Source organism: Diabrotica virgifera, chromosome 5, assembly GCF_917563875.1.
Source record: "Diabrotica virgifera virgifera chromosome 5, PGI_DIABVI_V3a".
In the NCBI taxonomy this organism is placed as follows: Eukaryota; Metazoa; Arthropoda; class Insecta; order Coleoptera; family Chrysomelidae; genus Diabrotica; species Diabrotica virgifera.
In genome coordinates, this window is record NC_065447.1 from 33695988 (window position 1) to 33722100 (window position 26113).

At 32.3% G+C, this 26113-nt stretch overlaps 1 protein-coding gene across 1 annotated transcript in view; it reads left to right on the forward strand.

The window, feature by feature from the left end:
- Window positions 1-24855, forward strand: part of LOC126885337 (zinc finger BED domain-containing protein 4-like) — a 34675-nt gene extending 9820 nt beyond the window's left edge. The window contains exons 2-3 of the mRNA XM_050651893.1: window positions 24602-24655; window positions 24807-24855. Of these exons, the coding sequence (XP_050507850.1) occupies window positions 24602-24655; window positions 24807-24855 (103 nt within the window). The remainder of the gene's footprint in view (window positions 1-24601; window positions 24656-24806) is intronic.
- The last annotated feature ends 1258 nt before the right edge of the window (window positions 24856-26113 follow it).

A 26113-nucleotide genomic window follows, 5' to 3' on the forward strand; every position in this document is an offset into this window, starting at 1 on the left:
TGACTCGTGACACTTCAGCAGCCAGGGTACTGAAGCGTTTTTTCGACAGGTAATACCCATAGGAACATATTGTAACTATTTCCTGCGTAGGATCTGGCGGCCATTTTTATTTATAAACAATTAACTGTCAAAAAGTGGCATTTTTCCCTTTTTTTCAAATCAACGGAAAACAGTGAAACTTGTGATTTTTTTATTACAAATATCTTCGAGATTATAGAAAAAGCTTTAAAATGACGTATTACAAAGTTTGATATACTCATTTATTGTTAATACAACTGCGAAAAATGGTCGGAATTGCAAAAAAATTATTTTCGCAATAACTGTTGTAAAAATTAGTGTACAGCTTTGAAATTTTTGTCAAAAATGAGGGTTCTTTGGTGCTTAATATGTGATAAAAATTTCAAAGCGATTCATTCAGTTGTTTAAATTTTATTCAAATTGTTTATCCCAGAGAGCATTTTTTTTGCAATAAGTCAGAAAAAAATGCCGTTAGAACCATTCTACAGGTGTCAAATGAAAGAGCATGAGCTACATTTTCAACATATGCAACATATAAAAAATGCATTTATTAGTAATAAATAATTATGCAAAAGTATCGTCAATTTTTCATTATAAACTTTTTGAATAACTTTTTCCAAAAAAATTAACTTTTTTACCCTGATTTAAGTGCACAACTACCAAGTAATGTTATTTATACCATAATTGATAAAAAATTGTAATAAATATATATAATTTCTTATATAACAAAATAAAAAGTTTATAAGGAAAGATTTACGATACTTTTGCATAATTATTTATTACTAATAAATGCATTTTTTATTCACTTTTTTTTTAAACCAAGTTGAAAATATAGCTCATGCTCTTTCATTTGACACCTGTGGAATGGTTCTAACGTCATTTTTTTCTGACTTACGTTATTGCAAAAAAATGCTCTCTGGGATAAACAATTTGAATAAAATTTAAACAATCGAATGAATCGCTTTGAAATTTTTATGACATATTAAGCACAAAAAAAACCCTTATTTGACCAAAATTTCAAAGCTGTACACTAATTTTTACAACAGTTATTGCAAAAATATTTTTTTTTGCATTTCCGACCTTTTTTCGCAATTATACTAACAATAAATGAGCATGACAAACTTTGTAATACGTCATTTTAAAGCTTTTTCCATAATCTCGAAGATATTTGTACAAAAAAAACCACCAGTTTCCCTGTTTTCCATTGATTTGAAAAAAAAGTGAAAAATGCCATTCTTTGACACTTAATTGTTTATAAATAAAAATGGCCGCCATATTCTACGCAGCAAATAGTTACAATTTGCTCTTATAGGTATTACATACCCGTATTACCTGTCGAAAAAACGCTTCAGTACCCTGGCTGTTCAAGTGTCATGGAGAAAACCTTATTACCCTGGACTAATATCTCGACTGTTGAAAATGGGTCTCATTCTAACGTACGCTGCTTTCGCTTTTATTATTCGCTGTTAAATTTCTGTTGAGTGGTACCCTTGGCTATTTAAATTCGTGCCCAGATATGTATATTCGATATTCTGTTGATTGATTGTAAGTTGAGCGTTTAGTATTGATTTTTTCAATTGATTTCATTGGTCAAATTTATAAGAACTGCATATTATCTTATTTCAAATACAGAAAACTGTCTTCTTGCATAAAACTTATTATATATGCTTCGTAATAATTCTCGTGTCTTGCACAATGTTTTTATGAGTTCACATTAAATACCAAGAATTGGTAACAAGATAGGGCAGACCAACAAGTAGGCTTTTTGATCTAAATAAAAATAACACTCTGTTTCAAGAAGTGGCAATGATACTCGAACGAAAGAAAACAGGCCTTTTATTATGCAAAGCAACTTCATCTGGTTGCGTTCTTATCTTATTCACTTGAAGCTCCTCGAACTGGAAGATGGCTCTAATATTATTTTTGAAAGGAAAAAATTAAAGTCATGTCAACGACAAGGACTTAAAGAATTTTGTTAGTCATGTTTGGTTTATTATTGATTTTATGTAATACATATCGACATTGCAGAATAGATAAAGGTGCTGAAAGCTGAAACTGATGTGGAATGTCAAAGTTAAATAATATCTTATTTTAACTTTATTACATTATTAATAACACAACTGAGTGAATTAAATTGAATAAAAATTACATTTTTAACTGATTTTTGACGTTTCGGTTTCTACTTCGGAAATCATTTTGACGTTCACCAGCGCCTCCAATGTAGAAAACTTTAAAAACAATAATAAGAGTTAAATTAGAGCGGGATAATATATTGACACCTGTTTTTACCTGTTTTCAATTAGAAATGATTTTTATAAACAAAATTTTGGACTAGCCAAGTACTTTTTGAAGTTATACTTCTTTACGATCAAGAGTGAAATTTTATAATGCCGGGCGCATGCGCACACAGACAGTATGTATTTCGTTGCTAATCTTTCAAGATATGTATGTATCAGCGCTGTCAGCGCAAATAAGTCATATTATATAATATAAAAGGATATACTTATTAGTGTTCTTAGTAAATGTATTATTTATTATAATTTTTGTGTCTTTGGATTTGTCTTTCTCGGGAATAAGATATTTTATAATAATAGTAAGTATATTTAAAGTATTTTTGTGTACCTCACTTGGTCTATTAAATTTGTCAGTATGTATGAGAAATCTTGTAACCTGCCAAAGCAAAAGGAATATAGCTCAGTGGTAGAGCGTGTGACCGGAGATCAAGAGGTTCCGGGTTCACATCCCGGGCGATTCATATTTTTTTTTATATGTTTGGTATCGGTTTAATAAAAAAAATTTAAAAGTGGTAGGTAAAGAAAGTTAGTTTAATATTTAAATAAAATACAAATAACCTGTCAAGTATATTAATTTCGTTGAAATCATAATAAAAGAAGTATAACTTCTTACGTGCGTACAAAGTACACACACATTCTTTTTTTTCTATGGATGATATACAATATGCAACTTCTCTCACTACTTATACATTCAAAACGAACAATTCCTCACACAGTGAGAAAAGTCGGCCATTGCAGTGAGAAATATTTTTCTCACGGGTTCTCCTACGGTCTTCAATACTATGATCGCCGTTTCCATGGTAGTATGCACAATAAAAACACAATAATTAATGTTGTCAAATAAATGTGTTAAAGCAAAACTTACCAGGAATTACCTTTCAAAACTGTTTACAAAGTAACTGTGAATTAGAATTTTTAAAAATATTGTATTTAAAATTTTAAGAATATTAAATATCCACATGTATATGTATTATTTCTATTTATGCATATAATATACCTAACTAAAAGCACCTAAATTATTTAATTTTGAAGTTTGAACTCTTGACAAAACCGCATCCATAGAAAAAGTACAGTGTACAACACATGAGAAAATGACATATTTCTCCCTCGCTTGATTTGCGGGCCTCGCCTCGTACCTCGGCTCGTGCCAACAATCTTCTGCGCTTGTGAGAAATATGTCTCTTTTCTCACTTGTACAATATACTATTCCTTAGCTCCATAATATAAAATATTTATCCTATTAATACAACAATTTCTATGTGGAACCGCAAAGTGTTAGGATAAACGAGTATGAAAAACAAACATCAAAAACAGAGACTTCGACTAATCACAGATATGCTAACATGCATGGGACAATGGACAAAATTTATTAAGAAACACAGGGAACGCTTTTGTTTTACCTTGCTCGTTTTACCTGCTTGCCGAAGTCCTTGTTTAAAGACTAACCGCCGGTGCCTGCCTAACGTGCTAACTCAAACACTTGTATTTTCTATATTAGCACGATCCATGAAGTGGTAGGTAAACTACAAACTTGCAGAAATTCGGAAACTGAGATATTCAATGCAAGTTTTATATGGTGGATCAAAAAAATAATCCCAATGCAATAGGCTAGATGCTCGATACTCGTGTTATACAATGTAAGTTTTTATTGGGCGGGTGGGCCCGCATCCCAACTGAAACCAGGGCCCTCTAATCTATCGGTACGCCACTTATGAACAGAATACAATGGAAAGATGCATCAATAATCATGAAAGAAACAGACGTGAAAAGGGAGAAATTAAAGAAGCAGCTCTCATCGTACTTAATGAAGAAAAATGTGGTGGAAATCCAACAGCAGAATGAAACAGGTTCTAATGAAGAAGTCAGTAACAAGAATATACCAACATTAATGGATTAAAATTAATAGAACGTCGGGAACACGTTTACAATTATTATAGTTTATATTATAGCCCAGTAAATGCACGGGAAATACGGCAATACCGCCTCGTCTTCGATACTACCTTCTTTATTTGCCATATTTCTAATATTATTCGTAAAAGTAACATTTTCATAATCTTTAGTGGTATTTGGTAATATTCCTCAACCTACAGGGACCTTATGTCTTGGCGAATTAAAATAATACAAAACAAAATTTACGCTAGAAATATAATTCAGATAAAAATAGTAAAAAAACATTATTGGAAATAAAATTTTTGGAAAACAATTTCTTTCATTCATCAGACAGAGATGAAATTTTCATATTTAGAAAGCAATATTACTGTCTTGCATTAAATAATAAACACAAAATCCCAAAAAATACTTTCCTTTTTTAACTTGTAACACTGTTCTCCAAAAAACACGTGGTAACTTCCACAACAACTGAAACACAACTATATTGCGACGCTCTTCCATAAAATGTAATGCATGGGTTTGACAAAGTCAAACTGTTATTTATAAGTCGCCATATAGCGGTAATTACAGTGCAACTTCTGACAATTTTTCCCATAATAAAGTTTAACATTTAGAGTTGGTTAGAGGGTAAACCTCAAAAATGGCAATTTTTGAGTTGTGACGTTCTTCTTCCAAACCAACGCATATGTGTCAAGAGGCAGATGGATCTCTAATTTTTTTATTTAGTAATATCACCTTTTTTGTCTAACAAGACTATCACTGCATTGTTCCAGTCTTTTGGAATCCTATCCACATGTAAGCTTTTATTAAAATTATACATAAAAATAATACAATAACAGGTCGCCTTGGGGATTAATATCGGTCACCGATTTTATTCCTAGATCGACTACGTTCTACGTAGCTGTATCACTTTAATAAAACAAACAGCTTTATTTAACGACTTATTCACGAACCGAATAAACATGTGTAATAAACAAAACAAATAAGAATTATTGTTATTGCCATATTGGATTAAAACTGTTTTATGGCTCATTGTTGTTTTGTAATTTTTATCTAAAGAATGCAAAATACAGACCCTACGTGTAGGTGTTTCATCTACGAAATACTCTCTATATAACAACAAAACAGTCGTTTCAATAAATGGAGATTTGTGTTAAACCACTATAAAAAACAATTTAGTTATCGCCTCCACCCATATTTTGTTTCTATAAATATTTTTTCGCGGGGATTTAATAAATAAACAAGAACGCAAATGAGACAGAACAAGCATTTTTTAAAAATCTGTTAACGTTGTTTGGTTTTTCTCATTTTTTGAGTATATTCACATTCTTTTTACTAATCAAATTGTTATATTTACTAAGGAAGTAAAACTTCTCTTGTAGGTAGATGGTATATAAATTTATTATAATTTTTCTAAAAAGATCCGAGTTGGATTAAAGTGGGTACATCACTAGTACAAAACAACAAACGTTTTCGGACTAATCAGTCCATCATCAGGTTGAAACCTAAAATAAGCAAACCACTGTAGAAACAGGCAAAGTTGAAATTTTGACCGTTAGAAAGTTAGGAAAAACTTTCAGTGTGGTTACTTACTTCAGATCCAAAGTAGTTGGAACTAGCTACATAGTTAGGTCGAATGACGTTAATATTACAAAAATTAAGCCATTTCGGCTACAACAATGTCGACAATAAGTCGATGTTAAAAGAATACAATTAGACTATAATGGAGTCTTCATCTTGGCTTCAAACTGACAGACTGAAATATGACATTGAAAGAATATGACTCCATTATAGTCTAATTGTATTCTTTTAACATGGACTTATTGTCGACATTGTTGTAGCCGAAATGCCTTAATTTTTGTAATGTTAAGGTCATTCGACCTAACTGTGTAGCTAGTTCCAACTACTTTGGATCTGAAGTAAGTAACCACATGTTTTAACTTTTTCCTAACTTTCTAACAGTCAAAATTTCAACTTTGCCTTTTTATACAGTGGTTTGCTTATTTTAGGTTTCAACCTGATGATGGACTGATTAGTCCGAAAACGTTTGTTGTTTTGTACTAGTGATGTACACACTTTAATCCAACTTGGATCTTTTTAGAAAAATTTTAATAAAATTATATACCATCTACCTACAAGAGAAGTTTTACTTCCTTAGTAAATTTTTTATTATGGTATACAGCCGACAGCCAATGAGAGGAATTTTTTCCTTTTTATGTCAAGTTATTATACATCAATATTATTTTATGATTAGCTTTTATCAGACTTCTTTGTTAGGTGTCCTCTTCAATACTATATCATCATTAGAGCAAATTGATCTCCATCTTGTGCAGTTTTTAGTAGTGAATGTGTACACTTTTCAATGGATTGCAGTGATCTCATACTAATTATAATAAAAAAGAATGTGTGTGTACTTTCTACTTCTACGCACGCAAGAAGTTATACTTCCATATGATTTCAACGAAATAAAATACTTTAGACAGTTTATTTTTATTTTATTTAAATATTAAACTAATTTTAATACTTACCACTTTCCAAAAATCTAAAAATTAAAAAAAAAAGACAGCAATTGCCCGCATTTGAACCCGGAACCTCTCGATATGTAGTCGAATCCGGTGCCGTCCAAAATCCCGACAGCCAAAATCCCGACAGCTAAAATCCCGACATGCAACAATCCTCGCATAAGTAAAAATTCCGACTTTTGTTTAATACTTTTAATACAAAATACTTTTGTTTAGTAACAAAAAATAAAAAACAGATGGCCATAAACAAAAAACAAGAAATAAATGTAATTATATGTTAAAAAGAAACTTATCAAACCTGTCGGGATTCTGGTCTGTCGGGATTTTGGCTTGTCGGGATTCTGGCGTGTCGGGATTTTGGCCGTCGGGATTGTGGCTGTCGGGATTTTTGGGGTAGACCCAGTCGAATCAATGACCCACGAATCCACGACCTCACTGTTTATACGGTTTCTGCGACATTATGACAAATCACGGTAACAAATATATATATTTTAAAAAGATAAAAAAGGTCAAGGCAGGTTTTGTTTATATTTGATTCAGAGTTGGACCACCATCTCCATATAGCTATTTCAGCATCCTTATGCCTCATCAGTGAAGCTCAGAAGTCTCAACTCTGAAGGAAATACAAACAATTCTGCCAATTTAAGGCAAACCATCGCAATGCAATGAGCCCACCTTTGAGACGCAATTTAGCGACATCTCTCGTATTACGAGGAAAACAACGAAAAGCCCCAGATACAAAGTTTACTACCTTTTAAACAATTAGAATAATTGAAATAAAAATATAATAAACAATATTTTAAATCTAAGACTTTTCGCTAATAAACTGCTTTCTATATATTTTAATAATACGTATTATCTTACTCCCGAGGAAGACAAATCCAAAGACACAACAATTTTAATAAATATAATTACTAAAAACACTAATATATTCTTTCCACACTTTTTTTGGACTGATACATACATAACTTAAAAGATTTACCAAAGAATATAGACGTTAAGAGAGAGTATATTCTTTGTATTTAGCAACGGACTCCATACTGTCTGTGTGCGCATAATAATAAAAATTCACTCGCAATCTCGCCTAAAGAAGTATAACTTCAATAATATCTAAGTATGTACTACGAGCCTACTAGGCCTATGGCTTTATGTATGATTTTTTTCGTCAGTTGCTTTTCTTTTCCAGTTCGCTTAATTACATCTATTCATATCTTATTTAACTTCGATGCTCCATATTTACCTCGATCTTTCCCTTTGCCTTTTGCCAACCAATTCATTAGATAGTATTATTGTTCTAGATAGAACCTTTTCTGAAACCAACCACCTAAGTCTTTGAACCTTCATTATTGCTAATGTGGTAAATCCTTCATAAAGCTCAGATAGCTCGTTATTTGCTCTTCTTATCCATTATCCATTTAAGTTTTTCCCGCCAAAAATTTTGCGCAGATTTTTTTGCTCCCAAACCAATAACTACTCTTGGTTTTTTTAGTACGACCCATGTTTCAGAAGAATACGTCACGATCGGCCCTACTACGGTCTTAAAGATCCTTTTAATCTAGATATACATATTTTTACTTCTTAACAAACTATTGAGAGCATAAATATGACGCGGTTGCCCGACATCAGTCTTCTCTGTATTTTTTCTTCATACTTAGGTTTTCTGGTGAAGACAGAGTACTATGTAAGTACTCAAAAACTCTTTCAACTTTTTCGAATTTACATTGTGTTTCCTTTGTTGTTGCCATTGTTATGTATTGCGTATTGCCCTCGAACGAGTTCCTTATTTGTCCATTCCATATACTTTGTTTGTGCTTTTATATACCAATCTTTTGATTGCTACCGTCTCTTAAAGTTTTATGTCTGCTTCTATCAGTTCAATTTTGTTTCTAACGAAGATTACCAAGTCGTCCACAAATGCTAAGGATTGATGTTTTTTGTGGTAGATCAGACCTGTTGTATTAATACACTAAGCACCAAAATTAACGCACCACCTTAAAAATGGGACATTTTTGATGTCTCGTATTTCCTAAACTTGTCCGATTTAAGTGATTTTTTAGTATATTATAGCATTGTTTTTCAAGAATGTCGATGTAATAATATTATTGCTAAAGAGGTAAGTGTCATTGTATACCGGGTGTAACAATGATAGTGTGTTTTTTCCTCAAAGTTTGGAACACCCTGTGAAAATTCTAGCGTATATAAAATATTAAAATTAAAACTCAACTGTAGCCTTAGGCCTTATTAACATTTTGCTTTTTGACTCATTCGCTTATGTTTGATAATAAAAAACTTAGGTACTATAACAACTAGCAATGTTATTCATCAATACAGGGTATTTCTAAATAAGTGCGACAAACTTTAAGAGGTAATTCTGCATTAAAAAATAATGACTGTTTGCTTTATAAACATAATATGTCCGTAAATGCTTTGTTTCCGAGATACGGGATGTTGAATTTTTTCTTACAAACTGATGATTTATTTATTGCTCTAAAACTGGTTGAGATACGCATATGAAAGGGTACCCCCCGTTAAGATAGGCAAAATGCCCTCACTCTCAGAATTCAATTTTTTTAGTTTTTTTACGTTCTGTGCAATTAAAAAATGAGATAACGCGGATTTTTAGCTCGCCACCCCCTTACCCCTCCCCCCACAGCCAAAAACGTAGATTTTTAGATTTAATTTTTTTTTAGTTGGGTTTCAATTGATTTAAAAATTTCAAAAAATTCACATGTGTAGCTGAGGCTTTTAAAAAACATGTCCATTTTTTATAGATCCTTAGGTCGAGTGTACATAACCTCAAATTTTTTTTTAACTTTTTTAAAACCTATAACTTTTTTTTGGAGGGGGCTACAGGTCCAATTTTTTTTGAATTTTGTGTATTTTATCAAAAGCTATCTCCCTGATTTTTTCAGATTTTTCCGTCAGGTGCGCCATCTTGAAAAATCCGGAAAACTGTTTTTTTAGGGGGTTTTTGGGGGTTTTCTCCATTTTATAGACTGCAACATAGATCAACTCAAGGTTTTGTTAATAGATTATGTATAATTTGAAATAATTGAGTATATTAGTATATTCAAAAATTGGGCGAAACACTTTTAAACCCCCCAAAAACCATGTTTGTTTAAAGTTTTGTAAGGATTTTTGCGGGTCTAATTATTTTTTTTGAGGTCGATACAGCCTGAATATTTTTTTTATTTTTTTACGTTCTATATGATTTTAAAAAATTAGGACTCAACGCAATTTTAGCCCACTTCCCCTATTCCCCCTCCCCCACAGCCAAAAATGTCAATTTTTTCATTTTATTTTTTTTAGGTTGGTTTGCAATTAAATTATAAATGTTGTTCTGAAGCTATTTCTTTGTGGCATTTTTGTAATTAACTATTCTAAATGGGAAATAAGCCACAATTTTACCTAAAAATGATTTTATTAACGTTTCGACGCCCAAGTCGGGTGTCGTTGTCAAAATACAAAATAATACTAAATAAACAAAAATGGTGTTGCTTAGTAAAAAATTCTTCTAATAATTTATTTAATCTGACTCATTTATATCGGCAATTCAGACACGTATTATACATTTTAAAGTAGACTAATAGATTATGTATAATTTGGAATAAATGAGTATTTAAGGATTATCAAAAATTGGGCATAACACCTTTAAACCCCCCAAAAACCATGTTTTTTTTAAGTTATGTAAGGATTTTGCGGGCTTAATGGTATTTTTTGAGATCGATACAGCCTGAATATTTTTTTTTTCATTTTTTTACGTTATATAGTATTAAAAAATAAAACTAATCGCATTTTTAGCCACCACCCCCCTCCCCCTGTCCCCACAAAAAACGTCAATTTTTCTATTTTTTTTTTGTTTAAAGTTGCAATTAATTTAAAAATTTTATGAGGCTTCTACAAAACATATCTATTTTTTATAGACCCGTGTAGATCGAGTGTACAATATAACCTCAAAATTCCTTTTTTATTTTTTTAAAACGTATTTTTGACTTCCATTCGATATTTTTTTAAAACGTCCAATGAATATTGTACATCTCGCTCTCTCGCGGACGGCCGCTTCAATACATGCTTATCGCTCATTTTTAATTATTAAAAATAATAGTTAGTAATAAAATAATGACAAAAATTTCTTTAGGCTATTGCAGGGGGGGGCTTTAAGGTTTGAGTTGGTCACTTGGCTTTCACAATAATGACTTTCATAATAATAATTTTTAATCGAGTTATTAAGCCTTGAAAATGGCCATTTTCGCGTTTTTTAAATTTGAAATTGCATGTAACTCGACAACAGTCAATTTTATAGAAAAATCACAAGATACCTTTTTTGCTCAGCTTGATCCAGAGAATCTAAAACAAAGTCCGAAGTGAAAAAATTGATTTTTTGAATTCGTTTAAAAAATGTTTAAACAATTTTCCTACCGCGGTACTGCCTGGCACCTTGTGGATTTGTTGTAAGGACCTGTTTTTGAGTAAGTTTGTGCAAAAAAATTAATCGGAATAATTTACCTAACGGGACAAGCATACAGCGGGGACTATTTGCATTATGAGCCAAACGTAGATGGTTTGTAAAATACACAAAACACAAAAAAATTAGCAGCCATCGCCAAAAAAAGTTATACGTACCTATTAAAAAACAAAAAAATGAGGTTATAATATGTACACTCGACCTTCGGGTCCATAAAAATAGATATTCTCTAAAAGCCTCAGCTGTGCGTGTGAATTTTTTATAATTTATAATTTAATCATTACTAACTACTCTAAATGCGAAATAAGTCACAATTTAACTAAAAAATGATTTTATTAACGTTTCGATGTCCGCCACGGACGTCGTTGCCAAAATACAAAATATTAATAAATTAAACAAAAATGTTGCTTGGTAAAAAAATCTTCTAATAATTTAATTTAATCTGACTTATTTATATAGATCGTCCCAAACCATTTTTTCAGTGCGTCACAGATTATCGAATTCTCTCTATCGCATTACAGATGGAAAATAAAATCATTTTTTAGTTAAATTGTAGCTTATTTCCCATTTAGAATAGTTAATTACAAAAATGTCACAAAGAAATAGCTTCAGAACAACATTTATAATTTAATTGCAACTTAAAAAAAATAAAATCGAAAAATTGACATTTTGGCTGTGGGGGAGGGGGAATAGGGGAAGTGGGCTAAAATTGCGTTGAGTCCTAATTTTTTAAAATCATATAGAACGTAAAAAAATAAAAAAAAATATTCAGGCTGTATCGACCTTCAAAACAAAAATTAGACCCGCAAAAATCCTTACAAAACTTTAAACAAACATGGTTTTTGGGGGGTTTAAAAGTGTTTCGCCCAATTTTTGAATATACTAATATACTCAGTTATTTCAAATTATACATAATCTATTAACAAAACCTTGAGTTGATCTATGTTGCAGTCTATAAAATGGAGAAAACCCCCAAAAACCCCCTAAAAAAACAGTTTTCCGGATTTTTCAAGATGGCGCACCTGACGGAAAAATCTGAAAAAAATCAGGGAGATAGCTTTTGATAAAATACACAAAATTAAAGAAAAATTGGACCTGTAGCCCCCTCCAAAAAAAAAGTTATAGGTTTTAAAAAAGTTAAAAAAAAATTTGAGGTTATGTACACTCGACCTAAGGGTCCATAAAAAATGGACATGTTTTTTAAAAGCCTCAGCTACACATGTGAATTTTTTGAAATTTTTAAATCAATTGCAACCCAACTAAAAAAAATTAAATCTAAAAATCTACGTTTTTGGCTGTGGGGGGAGGGGTAAGGGGGGTGGCGAGCTAAAAATCAGCGTTATCTCATTTTTTAATTGCACAGAACGTAAAAAAATTAAAAAAATTGAATTCTGAGAGTGAGGGCATTTTGCCTATCTTAACGGGGGGTACCCTTTGATAGGTTTTAAGAGGTAGTTATTGCGCATTTTTTGACATACAATTAAGAATTTGATATTCACCATTGGCCTATATACGGGTATAAATATTTTAGATACATCCCGTATGCACGCCAATGGTGAATATAAAATTCTTAATTGTATGTCAAAAATGCACAATAACTGCCTCTTAAAAACTACCAAATTTTATTTGCATATCTCAACCGGTTTTAGTGCAATAAATAAATCGTCAGTTTGTAAGAAAAAATTCAACATCCCGTATTTCGGAAACAAATCATTTGCAGACATATGTTTATAATGCAAACAGTCATTATTTTTCATGCAAAATTACCCCTTAAAGTTTGTCGCACTTATTTAGAAACACCCTATATTGATAAATAACATTGCTAGTTGTTAAAGTACCTAACTTTTTTATTATCCCACATAAGCGAATAAATCAAAAAGCAAAATGTTAAGAAAGCCTAAGGCTATAGTAAAGTTTTAATTTCAATATTATATATACTCTAGAATATTCCACAGGGTGTTCCAAACTTTGAGGAAAAAACACACTATCATTGTTACACCCGGTATACAATGACACTTACCTCTGTAGCAATAGTATTATAACGTATTTTTGAAGAACAAAGCTATACTATACTAAAAAATCACTCAAATCGGACAACAGGTTTAGGAAATACGAGACATCAAAAACGTCCCATTTTTAAGGTGGTGCGTTAATTTTGGTGCTTAGTGTATTTGCTATGAAAGGGAAATAAAAGCTAAAATTAAAATAATGGTTAAAGAGCAGAAAAATCACAAAAACAGGATACCAGAGAAAAGAAAACATGTAAATATATAAACAAAGATACAAGAAAAAAGGCAATTGAAAAAAATAAAGAAAGGCATCTCAAAAAACTAAGAATCATATATTATGCAGAGGTGAATCGGCAAAGACAGATTAATGTTTTGACATTCCTTTGAGAATGATTTTACATTGAGTTCTGATTTTAAGCAACTTCGGATAGTATTTAGTGCAGGAGCGTCATTTGAAATTTTGTTTGGGGGGGGGGGGCAAGCACTATATATATTATACATTATATATGATATTATGATGAATATTGATGTATTTTTTGTAAATTTCAGTCATTTTTTAGGACCAGGGGGGGGGGGCATATGCCCCTCCCTGGACGCCCAAATGACGCCCCTGATTTAGTATAATATAAAGTGTCGATATCCAAATCATTGGTTTTTCCAGTATTTCTCATCACATAAATCGGGTTCATCGGGTTGATGGACCAGCTCTAAAGCCACCTTATACTAGTTAAGAATATACACTTTGTTTTGATATTGTTTTGATATAAAATGTGTTTTAAGGATAATTTTAGCTGTGGTTAAATAATTTTTCGGCAAATATTTAATTTGAGATTTCTTTAAACTGAAATATATACTGCAACATCCGATAATTTTAACCGCATTCTCGATAAAACAAATTAATAATACTCCCTCATTAGCATTAAAATTGCGTAGGACTAGTCATTACACAGCAACCTCAGATAACATGATTGTTTTGGCCACGGATTCTCGAAATTTATAACCTTATCTTGGTAAAATTTAATATTACTGAAACTGTGCGATACTGTGTACGTGACTAATGTGCTATGGTTTTAACTTTTGACCGCTGAAGAATAAAAATATCATTTTTCTGCTGTGTGGTCGCTAAAATTACAGCGCCAGGAATATTGTGCGATCGTCTTACAACAAATGCACTTGAAACCACAGAGATTTAAATAAAATAAAATCGTCCGATGCTGGTATTTTTTACTGCCAATACGAAGTTCTTAGAACGTTTTGGTGTTTTAAAGGGAATTTAACCCTTAACCTTCCGATGACCAACCTTTTTTTACACGGATGGCCAACGTTGGTCAAAATGACCCCCAGTCAAAAATGACAATTGACAAAAAAATTAAGTTGTTTTAAGAAATAAAATAATGTATTCATAATTTTAATGTTAGTGTTGTATCAATAACAGATAAATAAACATTAGTAAAACATCCCAGAGAACGGCAGCTCTCGCCAGTGGCGCACAACCCCCGTACATGCGACACTTATTTTTTATTTATCGTATGGCAATTACAACACATTTAGAACAAAATTACAAACACTAGTAATATAGGTATTGTCCTTTTCATGAGCATTTTTCAGTGCGTAACAAATGATAGGAAAAAGGGTAAGTCCGTGATAATACACATTTATGACATTTATTCTAACATAACATTTTAGTTAAATCTGACAGTTGTCACATTTTATTTTCAATTTGGAATAAAAACAAATCAAATGTGTTTCTTGCATTTATAAAATGGTATTTTCTTTGATTTGTATAGTCTTATAAATCAGCGGTTCTCAACCTTTTTGAGTGATGTACCACCTACAGTTATTTTTATTATTTTTGGTACCATCTACATTTTTAAATTGTAGTATCAATACATACTAAGTACTATCTACTATTTTAATTTTTTCTGTGTTTTGTGTACCACCGCCAATAATGATATGTACCACAGATTGAGAACCTCTGTTATAAATTATACAGATTATATTTGTAATATTATTATCTAATTAAAAAAAATATTTTTTTATTATGGCCATCTATTGACAACTAGAATAACTAGAATAAATGTTGTAAATGTCTGTAATCAGCGACGTACGTTTTTTTCTGTCACATACAATTTAATGCGTTATAGACTAAGAGCCGCTATAGGTGAAATTTCTTAATCATTTTAGGCACGACGGGACCCTATAACTTAAATAGTAGAACCTAAAAGAAAACGTTTGAACACTGTGCCGTCACTTTTCAGTGGCACATGCGTCTACAGTGGCGCATCAAACTTTCCACTTATGGACGGGATACATAAATTAAAAAATACCCTCCCTCATTATCAGAATTTAATTTTTTTTATTTTTTTAAGTTATATGTAATTAAGACATAAGATTCATCGTAATTTTAACCCACCACCCCCTTCTCCCTGCCCCCACCATCAAAAACTTTATTTTTCGATTTTATTTTTTTTTTGGTGGGATGTAATCAATTTTAAAATTTCAAAAAATTCACAAGCATAGTTAAGGCTTTTATAAAACACGTCTATTTTTTATAGACCTGTAGGTTGAGTGTACATAACCTCGAAAAATTTTTAAATCTTTTTTTTGGAAAAAAGTATATATCTTTTTTTTGGGGACAGCTGCAGATCTAATTTTATCTTAGTCTTGTGTATTTTATCAAACACTATATTTATAATTTTTTTTCAGATTTTTCCGTAACGCTGGTCACCTTCAAAAATCCAAAAAACTATTTTTTAAGGGGGTTTTGGGGGGTTTGAACGTGTTTTTCTGATTTTTAAATATTCTAAAGGACTCAGTTACTTCAAGTTACATATCACCTATAAAAACAAAATTGATTTGATATATTATGAAGTCTATAAAATAGGGAAAATCCCCCAAAACCCCCCAAAAAACAGTTTTTCGGATTTTTGAAGGTGGGAAGCCTTACGGAAAAATCTGAAAAAAATTAAAAATATAGTGTTTGATAAAACACAGAAGATTAAGAAAAAATTAGACCTGCAGCTATTCCTCAAAAAAAAGTTATACGCTTTTTTGAAAAAAAAAATTTCTTTAATATTTTTGAGGTTATGTACACTCTACTTATGGGTCTATAAAAAATAACCATTCTTTATAAAAGTCTCAGCTATGCGTGTGAATTTTTTGAAATTTTAAAATTGATTACATCCCACAAAAAAAATAAAAACGAAAAATGAAGTTTTGGATGGTGGGCGCAAGGGGAAGGGGGTGGTGGGTTAAAATTACGCTGAATCCTATGTGTTAATCACATTGAACTTAAAATAAGAAAAATTTAATTCTGTTTGTAAGGGAGCTAAACTTTTAATTTATTTATCCCGTCCATAAGTGGAAAGTTTGATGCGCCACTGTCGACGCATGTGCCACTGAAAAGTGACGGCACAGTGTTCAAACGTTTTCTTTTAGGTTCTACTATTTAAGTTATAGGGTCCCATTGTGCCTAAAATGATTAAGAAATTTCACCTATTGCGGCTCTTAGTCTATTAGAAAGAAATCGAAAAACTGTGACGCACTGAAATATGATCATGAGAAAAAGAATATATGACAAACTTTAAATATTTACAAACAAACATCAAGTGTATTAATATAATCAATTGACTCTGAAGTTGCAAACAGGAAGTCTTCAGGGCTACCATTGTAGGATCTTGAGAGACACTCTTCAATAATGTGGTCAATGGTTTGGTTCTCCCCACAGTCACATTGATGAGACGGGTTCTTTCCCCATTTATGTAGCATGTATGCACATCTGCCATATCTGGTTCGGATCCTATTTAGAGTGGACCATGTTTTACGTGGAAGATCAAAACCTGGTGGCTTGTGGGTAATGCAGGGCATGTTATTTTGCCATGCGTTATTCGTGATGTTGAACTCCTCATGTATCATTCTTGCCGTTTTTATTGGTGGTTTTCTAGAGCGGAGACGGGTATTTCGTGCATCCTCGGTATCTTGGTGGATCGGCAGATTTATATTGTTTATGATCTTTTTGTATTCACGTGTAAGTGCGTCAACTCGTCGTAAATGTGGAGGTGGGATGTGACTTAATACTGGAAGCCATTGGGTGCGAGTTGATTTAATTGTACCAGCTATCATCCTCATAGTGCTGTGCAGCTGAGTGTCGACCTTTTTTACGTGTGGGCTGTGTAGCCAAACTGGAGCACAATATTCAGCGGTCGAGAAAACAAGGGCTAAGGCAGTAGAGCGGAGAGTGGAAGCCGATGCTCCCCAGGTGGTACCGCAGAGCTTCTGTATGATGTTATTTCTTGTACTCAACTTTTGGGCAGTTTTTGTTAGATGCTCTTTAAATGATAGCGTTCTGTCTAGTGTTACGCCCAGGTACTTAGGTGTTTTGTTGTGGGTAAGTGTGGTATTTTCAAACCGTATGTTGAGTTCCTTTCCAGCAAGTTTATTGTTCAGGTGAAAGCAACTGACTACTGTTTTGGATGCATTTGGTTGAAGTCGCCACTTGCGATAATATTTGCCCAATATATATGTCTGCCGTCAGAACTTCTTCAGACGTTTCTAGTGTTCTGCATCGTGTAGTGAGGGCCCATTCATCGGCGTATCCGAACTTTCTTGATTGTGTTTCCGGCATATCTGCTAAGTATAAGCTAAATAGTAGTGGAGAGAGCACTGACCCCTGTGGTAGGCTATTCTTGAGTTTCTTTGGTGGGCTGATATCTGTGCCCATCACTACTTGAAACATTCGGTCGTTGAGCATGCTCTATTAGGCGTGCTATTGGTTTACAGGGGATTGCACGGAGAATTTTGTATATGAGGCCCTCTCTCCATACTGTATCGTAAGCTGCCGAGAGATGAATAAACGCCGCTGAAGTTTTAAGTCTTCTTTGGAAACCGGCTTCGATGTAGGTGGTGAGTGACATTACCTGGTCCGCGCAGCTTCGTTCTGGTCGAAAACCTGCTTGTTCGACTGGGATCACCTGGAACAGTTCTGTGCTGATTCTATTATATATAAGCCTCTCTAATAGTTTGTAGATAGCAGAGAGAAGTGCAATTGGTCTGTAGTTTTTTAGGTTGTTGGCGGGTTTGCCTGGCTTTAGTATGGCTATTATCTTAGAGCGCTTTAGTTCTTGTGGGGTATTTCCAGTTTCCATGATGTCTGTGAAAAATCGAGCCAGCCAAACTTTTGTATACTTGCCACAATTTATTAGGAATTCAGGGTGAATATTATCAAATCCTGGTGCTTTTGCTGGCTTAACGTCTTTAAGAGCCTCTGATATGTCTTCGCTGGTGAAGGGGAGGGAATGCTCCGTTTCTGTGGCTACATGTTTTAAAGTTTTAAGTTCTCTCTTTACGTAGATGGTGTGTGCTTTTTCCTTTGGTGCCCTGGATGTTTTTACTATATGTGATGCTACGGCCTCTGGCTTTACGGCTGCCTCTCGGCGTTTCTTACGCGTACGGACACTTTCGTATGCGACACTATAATATACATACACGAAATTTTCGATTTTCTAAACCTGACTGAATTGAAAATTGGACCAAATCCCATCCTAAGTATATGAAAAGACCCGTGTTGAGCTGCCCCCCCCCCACTTGCAAAAATTAAAAAACAAATAGCCCTGATTTATGAGCTATTTATGAGCTCTCATATTCCGCAAACTAAAAATTTTGAGCTCGTTCCACTGAGCAGGAATTTAATACCCTAGTGGGGGGGGCTGAGTCAGCCCCCCCCACTACTTAAAAATAGGAATATTGAATCGGTTTTTGCGGCAGAATTACGAGCTATTTATGAGCTCTTGAAATTATATAGTTTCGATTTTTGAGCTCATCCCCTTCACCCCCAAACAACCCTTTAATTGATTTAACTTAAGAGAAAGATGCTGAGAAAACATAAAATATATCGTATTGCGGATATAATTCATATAGCTTATATACTCTAAGAATAAACTATTAAATCAAGAGCATTTCGATTATTGAGCTACAACCCCTTCGCAAGAAAACCACCCTATCTTCCCGGCTTAAGAGAAAGTTGTACTTAAAATGCATTAAACTAATTATTTGGCGACTACATATCATTTAATAATTTATAAGCTTCCAAATTACGCGCATTTAGATCAGTAGATTGCAATTTATTTTGTATAGTGCAGTCACTGAAGGTAAAAATCAACGATTACCTTCAATTTCGGTGAACCTTCATCGATTTTCACGAAAATTGGTCAGTAGTTAAAGGATACGTCAAGAAACAAAGGTGACATGGTACCACCTTGCGCCTTTACCCTGAGGGTGGATACCGCCCCTTCTCGGGGGTGAAAATTATTTTATAAAAAATAAATGCACAAATCAATAAAAGAACAAATTAAAAGCAAAATTTATTATATAAAGTTAATAAAATAAGTCAATACTTTTTAAGTTATTAAAGATCAAAGATTTTAATTATTTGTGAAAAAAATGCATGTTTTGAAAAGGTTTTTTGTAAATCACTGAAAAACTTTAAGTTTTTACAAAAAAGTTAATAGTAGTTTAATTCGTATAGCTTATATTCTAAGAATAAACTCTTAAATCACGCGTCTTTCGATTATAGAGCTACAACTCGTTCGCAAGAAAACGACCCCATATTCCCGGCTTAAGAGAGAGTTGTTCTTAAAATAATTTAAATTAATTATTTGGCGACTACATATCGTTTAATAATTTATGAGCATGCAAAATATACGCATCTCAATTATTGAATTGCCATTTTCTTTCTATAGTGCAGTCACTGAAGGTAAAAATCAACTAGTACCTTCGATTTCGGTAAATCTCCATTTATTTTCACGAATTGACAATAACAACTTGGGGTTTTAGCCTGGGGTATATGTCACCCCTTCTCGGGAGTGAAAATTACTTTATTAAAAATAACCCCACAAATCGAGAGAGGGACAAATTGTAAGCAAAATTTGTTATATAATGTGATTAAAATAAAGCAATACTTTTTGAGTTATTAAAGATCAAATATTTTAATTTTTGGAAAGAAAATGCATGCTTTAGAGCGATTTTTCATAAATGACTCAAAAACTGTAAGTTTTTACAAAAAAGTTTTCATCGCTAAAATTGAAGCTAATAAAAAATATAATAAATTGCTTACTTGAAAAACCTTTTAATGTTAATTTAAAGTAAGTTATTGGTAATTAAATGTATATTTTTTTCCGCGACTGTTAAAATCTAAGGGTTCAAGCTTAAATAACGGGAAAGAGATGCATTTTAAACACTTAGGTACTAAATACTTGTCAAAGTACTTAGAAATACCTATGAAAAATAAGATGCAGAAAAAGTTGATAGTATCAAAATCCGCTCTCCAATTTTCGTGAAAATGAATGGAGATTTACCGAAATCAAAGGTACTAGTTGATTTTTACCTTCAGTGACTGCACTATAGAAAGAAAATGGCAATTCAATAATTGAGATGCGTATATTTTGCAAGCTCCTAAATTATTAAACGATATGTAGTCGCCAAATAATTAATTTAAATTATTTTAAGAACAACTCTCTCTTAAGCCGGGAATATGGGGTCGTTTTCTTGCGAAGGGGTTGTAGCTCTATAATCGAAAGACGCGTGATTTAAGAGTTTATTCTTAGAATATAAGCTACACGAATTAAACTACTATTAACTTTTTTGTAAAAACTTAAAGTTTTTCAGTGATTTACAAAAAACCTTTTCAAAACATGCATTTTTTTCACAAATAATTAAAATCTTTGATCTTTAATAACTTAAAAAGTATTGACTTATTTTATTAACTTTATATAATAAATTTTGCTTTTAATTTGTTCTTTTATTGATTTGTGCATTTATTTTTTATAAAATAATTTTCACCCACGAGAAGGGGCGGTATCCACCCTCAGGGTAAAGGCGCAAGGTGGTACCATGTCACCTTTGTTTCTTGACGTATCCTCTAACCACTGACCAATTTTCGTGAAAATCGATGAAGGTTCACCGAAATTGAAGGTAATCGTTGATTTTTACCTTCAGTGACTGCACTATACAAAATAAATTGCAATTTACTGATCTAAATGCGCGTAATTTGGAAGCTTATAAATTATTAAATGATATGTAGTCGCCAAATAATTAGTTTAACGCATTTTAAATACAACTTTCTCTTAAGCCGGGAAGATAGGGTCGATTTCTAGCGAAGGGGTTGTAGCTCAATAATCGAAATGCTCTTGATTTAATAGTTTATTCTTAGAGTATATAAGCTATAGGAATTATATTCGCAATACGATATATTTTAAGTTTTCTCAGCATCTTTCTCTTAAGTTAAATCAATTAAAGGGTTGTTTGGGGGTGAAGGGGATGAGCTCAAAAATCGAAACTATATAATTTCAAGAGCTCATAAATAGCTCGTAATTCTGCCGCAAAAACCGATTCAATATTCCTATTTTTAAGTAGTGGGGGGGGCTGACTCAGCCCCCCCCCCACTAGGGTATTAAATTCCTGCTCAGTGGAACGAGCTCAAAATTTTTAGTTTGCGGAATATGAGAGCTCATAAATAGCTCATAAATCAGCGCTATTTGTTTTTTAATTTTTGCAAGTGGGGGGGGGCCAGCTCAACACGGGTTATGAAAAGACTCGCCCATCCATATGTCAACCATCCATTTTGGTTCAAGGGTGTGGATTTTAAGGCCCTTCCCATTTAGGGTCTGTTTTTCGTTCTCGTCCCCAAAACTCACAAAAATTTCGAAAATTTAATTTCGACCTTTGCGGCTTCTGACAGTACTGATATAGTCGATTCGCTAATCTGAGTAAGGTGACCAACTGTACTCATTTACTGAGTTTTGTACTCTATTTTCGCAAACCGTACTCTTTTCAAATCCTGTACTCTGAAAGTACTCATTTGTATAATTTTATACTCATTTTGAACGGATAGAATGGATAGTAGGACTTTAGAGCATTAAATTGTTTCAAATGGACCCTTCTAAACAGCAATATTAAATAAAAAGAAGTTTCTTCAGTAGTCGAATTTGTAATGAAGGAACTAAAAGATATTGATATTAAAATAAAAATGTATACCATTTTTATTATTCAGTTGCAATGCGAAGGCAAAACAATCTTACTTTTCAATTAGAATACGGAGTGCAATCCAGCTCTCTGAATCGCGATTTTCGATTCTTATTGGAATCTCATCGGAGAGAGCGCAGGCTTGTTCTCCATATCCTAACTGACCAGCACCGAGAGCTTTTCCCACACATTGCAACTGAAACAAATAGGGTAGGTGACTAGCGTCATCTGGCAATTGAAAGATGAAGTTATAAGTGGCAATTGAAAGATATTGATATTGTTATTAATGACAATTTTCTCTTTGAATAAATTCGAAGAGTAAATTTATATTTAAATGAAGGAACATTGAAGAAATGGAACAATGAGAAAATAGAACTTGACAAAAGATGGGTAGAAATCTTTCGGCATTTTAGAGTAGAACATATCCCACATGAAAATTTAAAAGTTTTAATAGAAATTTCCTTATGTTGTCGAGGCACTAATTAATGCTGCTGTTAAGTAATGCTGCTAAGTAATGCTGAAAGGTATTTTCACTAGGGAATGATTATAATTGGAGCAGTGAGAAGTCACAACTTTCTGTAAAAACATTATCTGCCGTCTTAACAGTCAAATTTAATATGCAAAATGAAAGTTGTTCGGATGTGGCTACATTATTATAGGTACATCTTCATGTAGCAAATAAATACACTACGAAGAAAAATATGTTTTAAAAAAAAATAAACGGTTTTATCGTTTTTTCTTTTTTTTTGTTTCGAGTATGAAATACTTGCAAAGTGTACAAGTGTTTTTGAACAAAAAATAGTTGGTCACCTTAAATCTGAGACACAACTGTCTACACTACAATCACAATAAAAATGCACTATATAGGGTGAGGGAGATATCTGGCCTATTAAAAATATCTCGAGAACTAAAGGCAACAAAGTTATGAAAATTGGAATAAAGGGGTTTTGAAGGATGATCTATTAAATGAAAATATTTTCATCTCTTTGCAACTTCCCGTTATACCAGAAGTTGCTTATAACTTCGTATTTTTAAATGGTACACCCTGTATATTTTTACATTTTTGGATTCTCTTCGATGTCTTCTTTCTTAAAATATGAGGTTTTGTAATATTATACAGGGTATTTTAAAAGATAATTACGTTTTTTTATTAATTTCGTAGCTATATTCACACCCTGTAGAATTGTAGTAGTTTGACATCTAAAACTCTACTTACGTTCAAATGATTTTTAATATACTCTACTATTGTTAAGAATCATTAGTATAGCTAAATTTTTAATTTTAGTATACAGGGTTGGTCGAAACTCGGAATGAGTATTTTCTGAGTTTTCTTAAATGGAACACCCTGTATTTTTGTATTGTAGTGAAATTGTAGTACTTTTTTATTTCTTAAGCATTCCCTATACCTAACTGCTTTAATTTGTGAGTTATTGGTGATTCAAGCTAAACATTATTTGCAACAAAAAATACGTAAAATTTTATTAGGTTGGCCGTGAAAATATTCAATCCCAAATAATTTTTCAGAAATAAATACATATTAATCCAGACTGGTCCTTAAAATTACCAATAATGGTTTAGCTATCAAAATACCTACGTAGTTCAGATTGTTGGTGCGATTAACAAATAAGCACAAATTAAAGCAGTTAGGTATAGGGAATGCTTAAGAAATAAAAAAGTACTATAAAATATCATTTCATTACAATACTAAAATACAGGGTGTTCCATTTAAGAAAACTCAGAAAATACTCATTCCGAGTTTCGACCAACCCTGTATACTAAAATTAAAAATTTAGCTATACTAATGATTCTTAACAATAGTAGAGTATATTAAAAATCATTTGAACGTAAGTAGAGTTTTAGATGTCAAACTTGATGAAATAAACAAACCAAGACACGTTGAATATTCGAGGAGCACTCCCAAATCATGATTTGGGAGTGCTCCTCGTGCTTGTTTATTTCTAGTGCATCTTTATTGTAATTGTAGTGTAGACAGTTGTGTCTCAGATTAGCGAATCGACTGTAATTACCTTTCCAACGCATGTTTAATTTTGAAAATCGGTTATACCTTTCAAAAGTTACCGAACTAAGAAATTTTTTTCAATTTCTATTTAAAAAGGGGAAAATGTTTGTATGTATGTATGTATAGTGTGGCCGCCAACTAAGCCAACGGTCATTCATTGATTTCTACCGGAAGGTCCAAAGCACTAAAATACTAAACTACTAATCTAATTCAGTATAAGAACGAAGTAGTAGCAGAAATCGACCAATAAAAAGCCACGGGGAAACTTTTTTGACATTGGAAGCGCTTGCAACTAAGCTATAAAACCACGATTAGCATAGTAGCCATTGAACTAATGCAATTAACTTATATTGCTTTCTTTAAAGGAATACATATTTAAAAACTTTAAAAATGACAAGAAACAGAGCAGAAAATTCAAGGTAAGTTCGTTATTAATTACATGATATCCTTCTCTTTCTCAGTACGATCATCCAATATGATTACGACTTATAAAAGTAAGTACCGATTTTATGTACTGATTTTATGTTTTTAACTATATAATACTTTTCAATAATTTGTTATTTGTTACAGTTGGATGGGCTTCGAAAAGGACAAACTAAGGTTAATATATAGTATATAGCAAGAAAATAATTGAAAAGATATTAAATTACCTATATAAGTTACATATATAGATAATATGTAGATGTAATAAAATAAGCCCGAAGAAAAACAAAAAAGGGTATATGAGACTATAGCGTAGGGTGACTATAGCGCGGAATTGTCCCGTTTTTAACGATTTGTCCCGGGGTCCCAAAAAAGTCTCTCGGGACGCCTAAATGTCCCGTATTTGCGTTGGGTTGATTTTATGTATCTGACTATATTTTCTCTCTTTAATTTTTCTTCAATTTCGGAATTTTATTTTATACTTATTTCTCCCTCTCTTGTTACATTGTGGTCCATGATTGTTCTCATTATTTTTCTTTCAAATTTCAGAAAGTTATCTTCCTCTTTCTTGTTCATCATCATTATTTCCATCCTCTATCAATAGGTCTTACTAAGGTCTTATATAGACTTCATATTATACTAAGAGTCTTGCTTCTCAGCAGATTTCTATTAATTCCGAATGTTTTTCTGCCTTTCAGGATTCTTTCCTCTGTTCTTTCTTTTCCGGTTTTTAGAGTTGGATACAGTTTCAAATTTATGGTTCTGTGTTATTAGATTTTTAATGTTTTTCTGAAGCTATTTCCTTGTGGCATTTTTATGATTAATTATTTATATGGGAAATAAGCCACAATTAAAATGAAAAAAATAATTTTATTAACGTTTCGACGCCCAAATCGGGTGCCGTTGTCAAAATACAAAATATTACTAAAATAAACTAAAGTGTTGTTGCTAAGCAAAAAAATTCTTCTAATAATTTATTTAATCTCACTCATTTATATTGGCAATTCAGACATATATTATACATTTTAAAGTAGAAGACTTTAAAATGATATTGCCAATATTTATGAGTTGCGTTCCTGGGACGACTTACTGAAAGATAGTTCATTCGATTACATGAAATTAACCCCAACTCAAGAATATCCGTCATAAAAAATTATAGCATGTGATATGTCTTTAAAAAGACAACCAAATGCAACGACAGTAAAATTCTCGCGTTAGAGACTTCATAGTAAATCACAAGGGAAAACCAGGAAAAACCTGTGATACTATCCCGACATCGTAAGTATTTGGCCTTACATTAATTTACTCTCAAAAAATAATACCAAATTCTGACTTGTAACATGTTTAAATTATAAATAATATTAATAATACTAGATATATAAGTAATACTAAAATATAAAATATGTACTAGCTCGATATTATTGACTTACTAATCTTGGTATTTTCTTTCTATT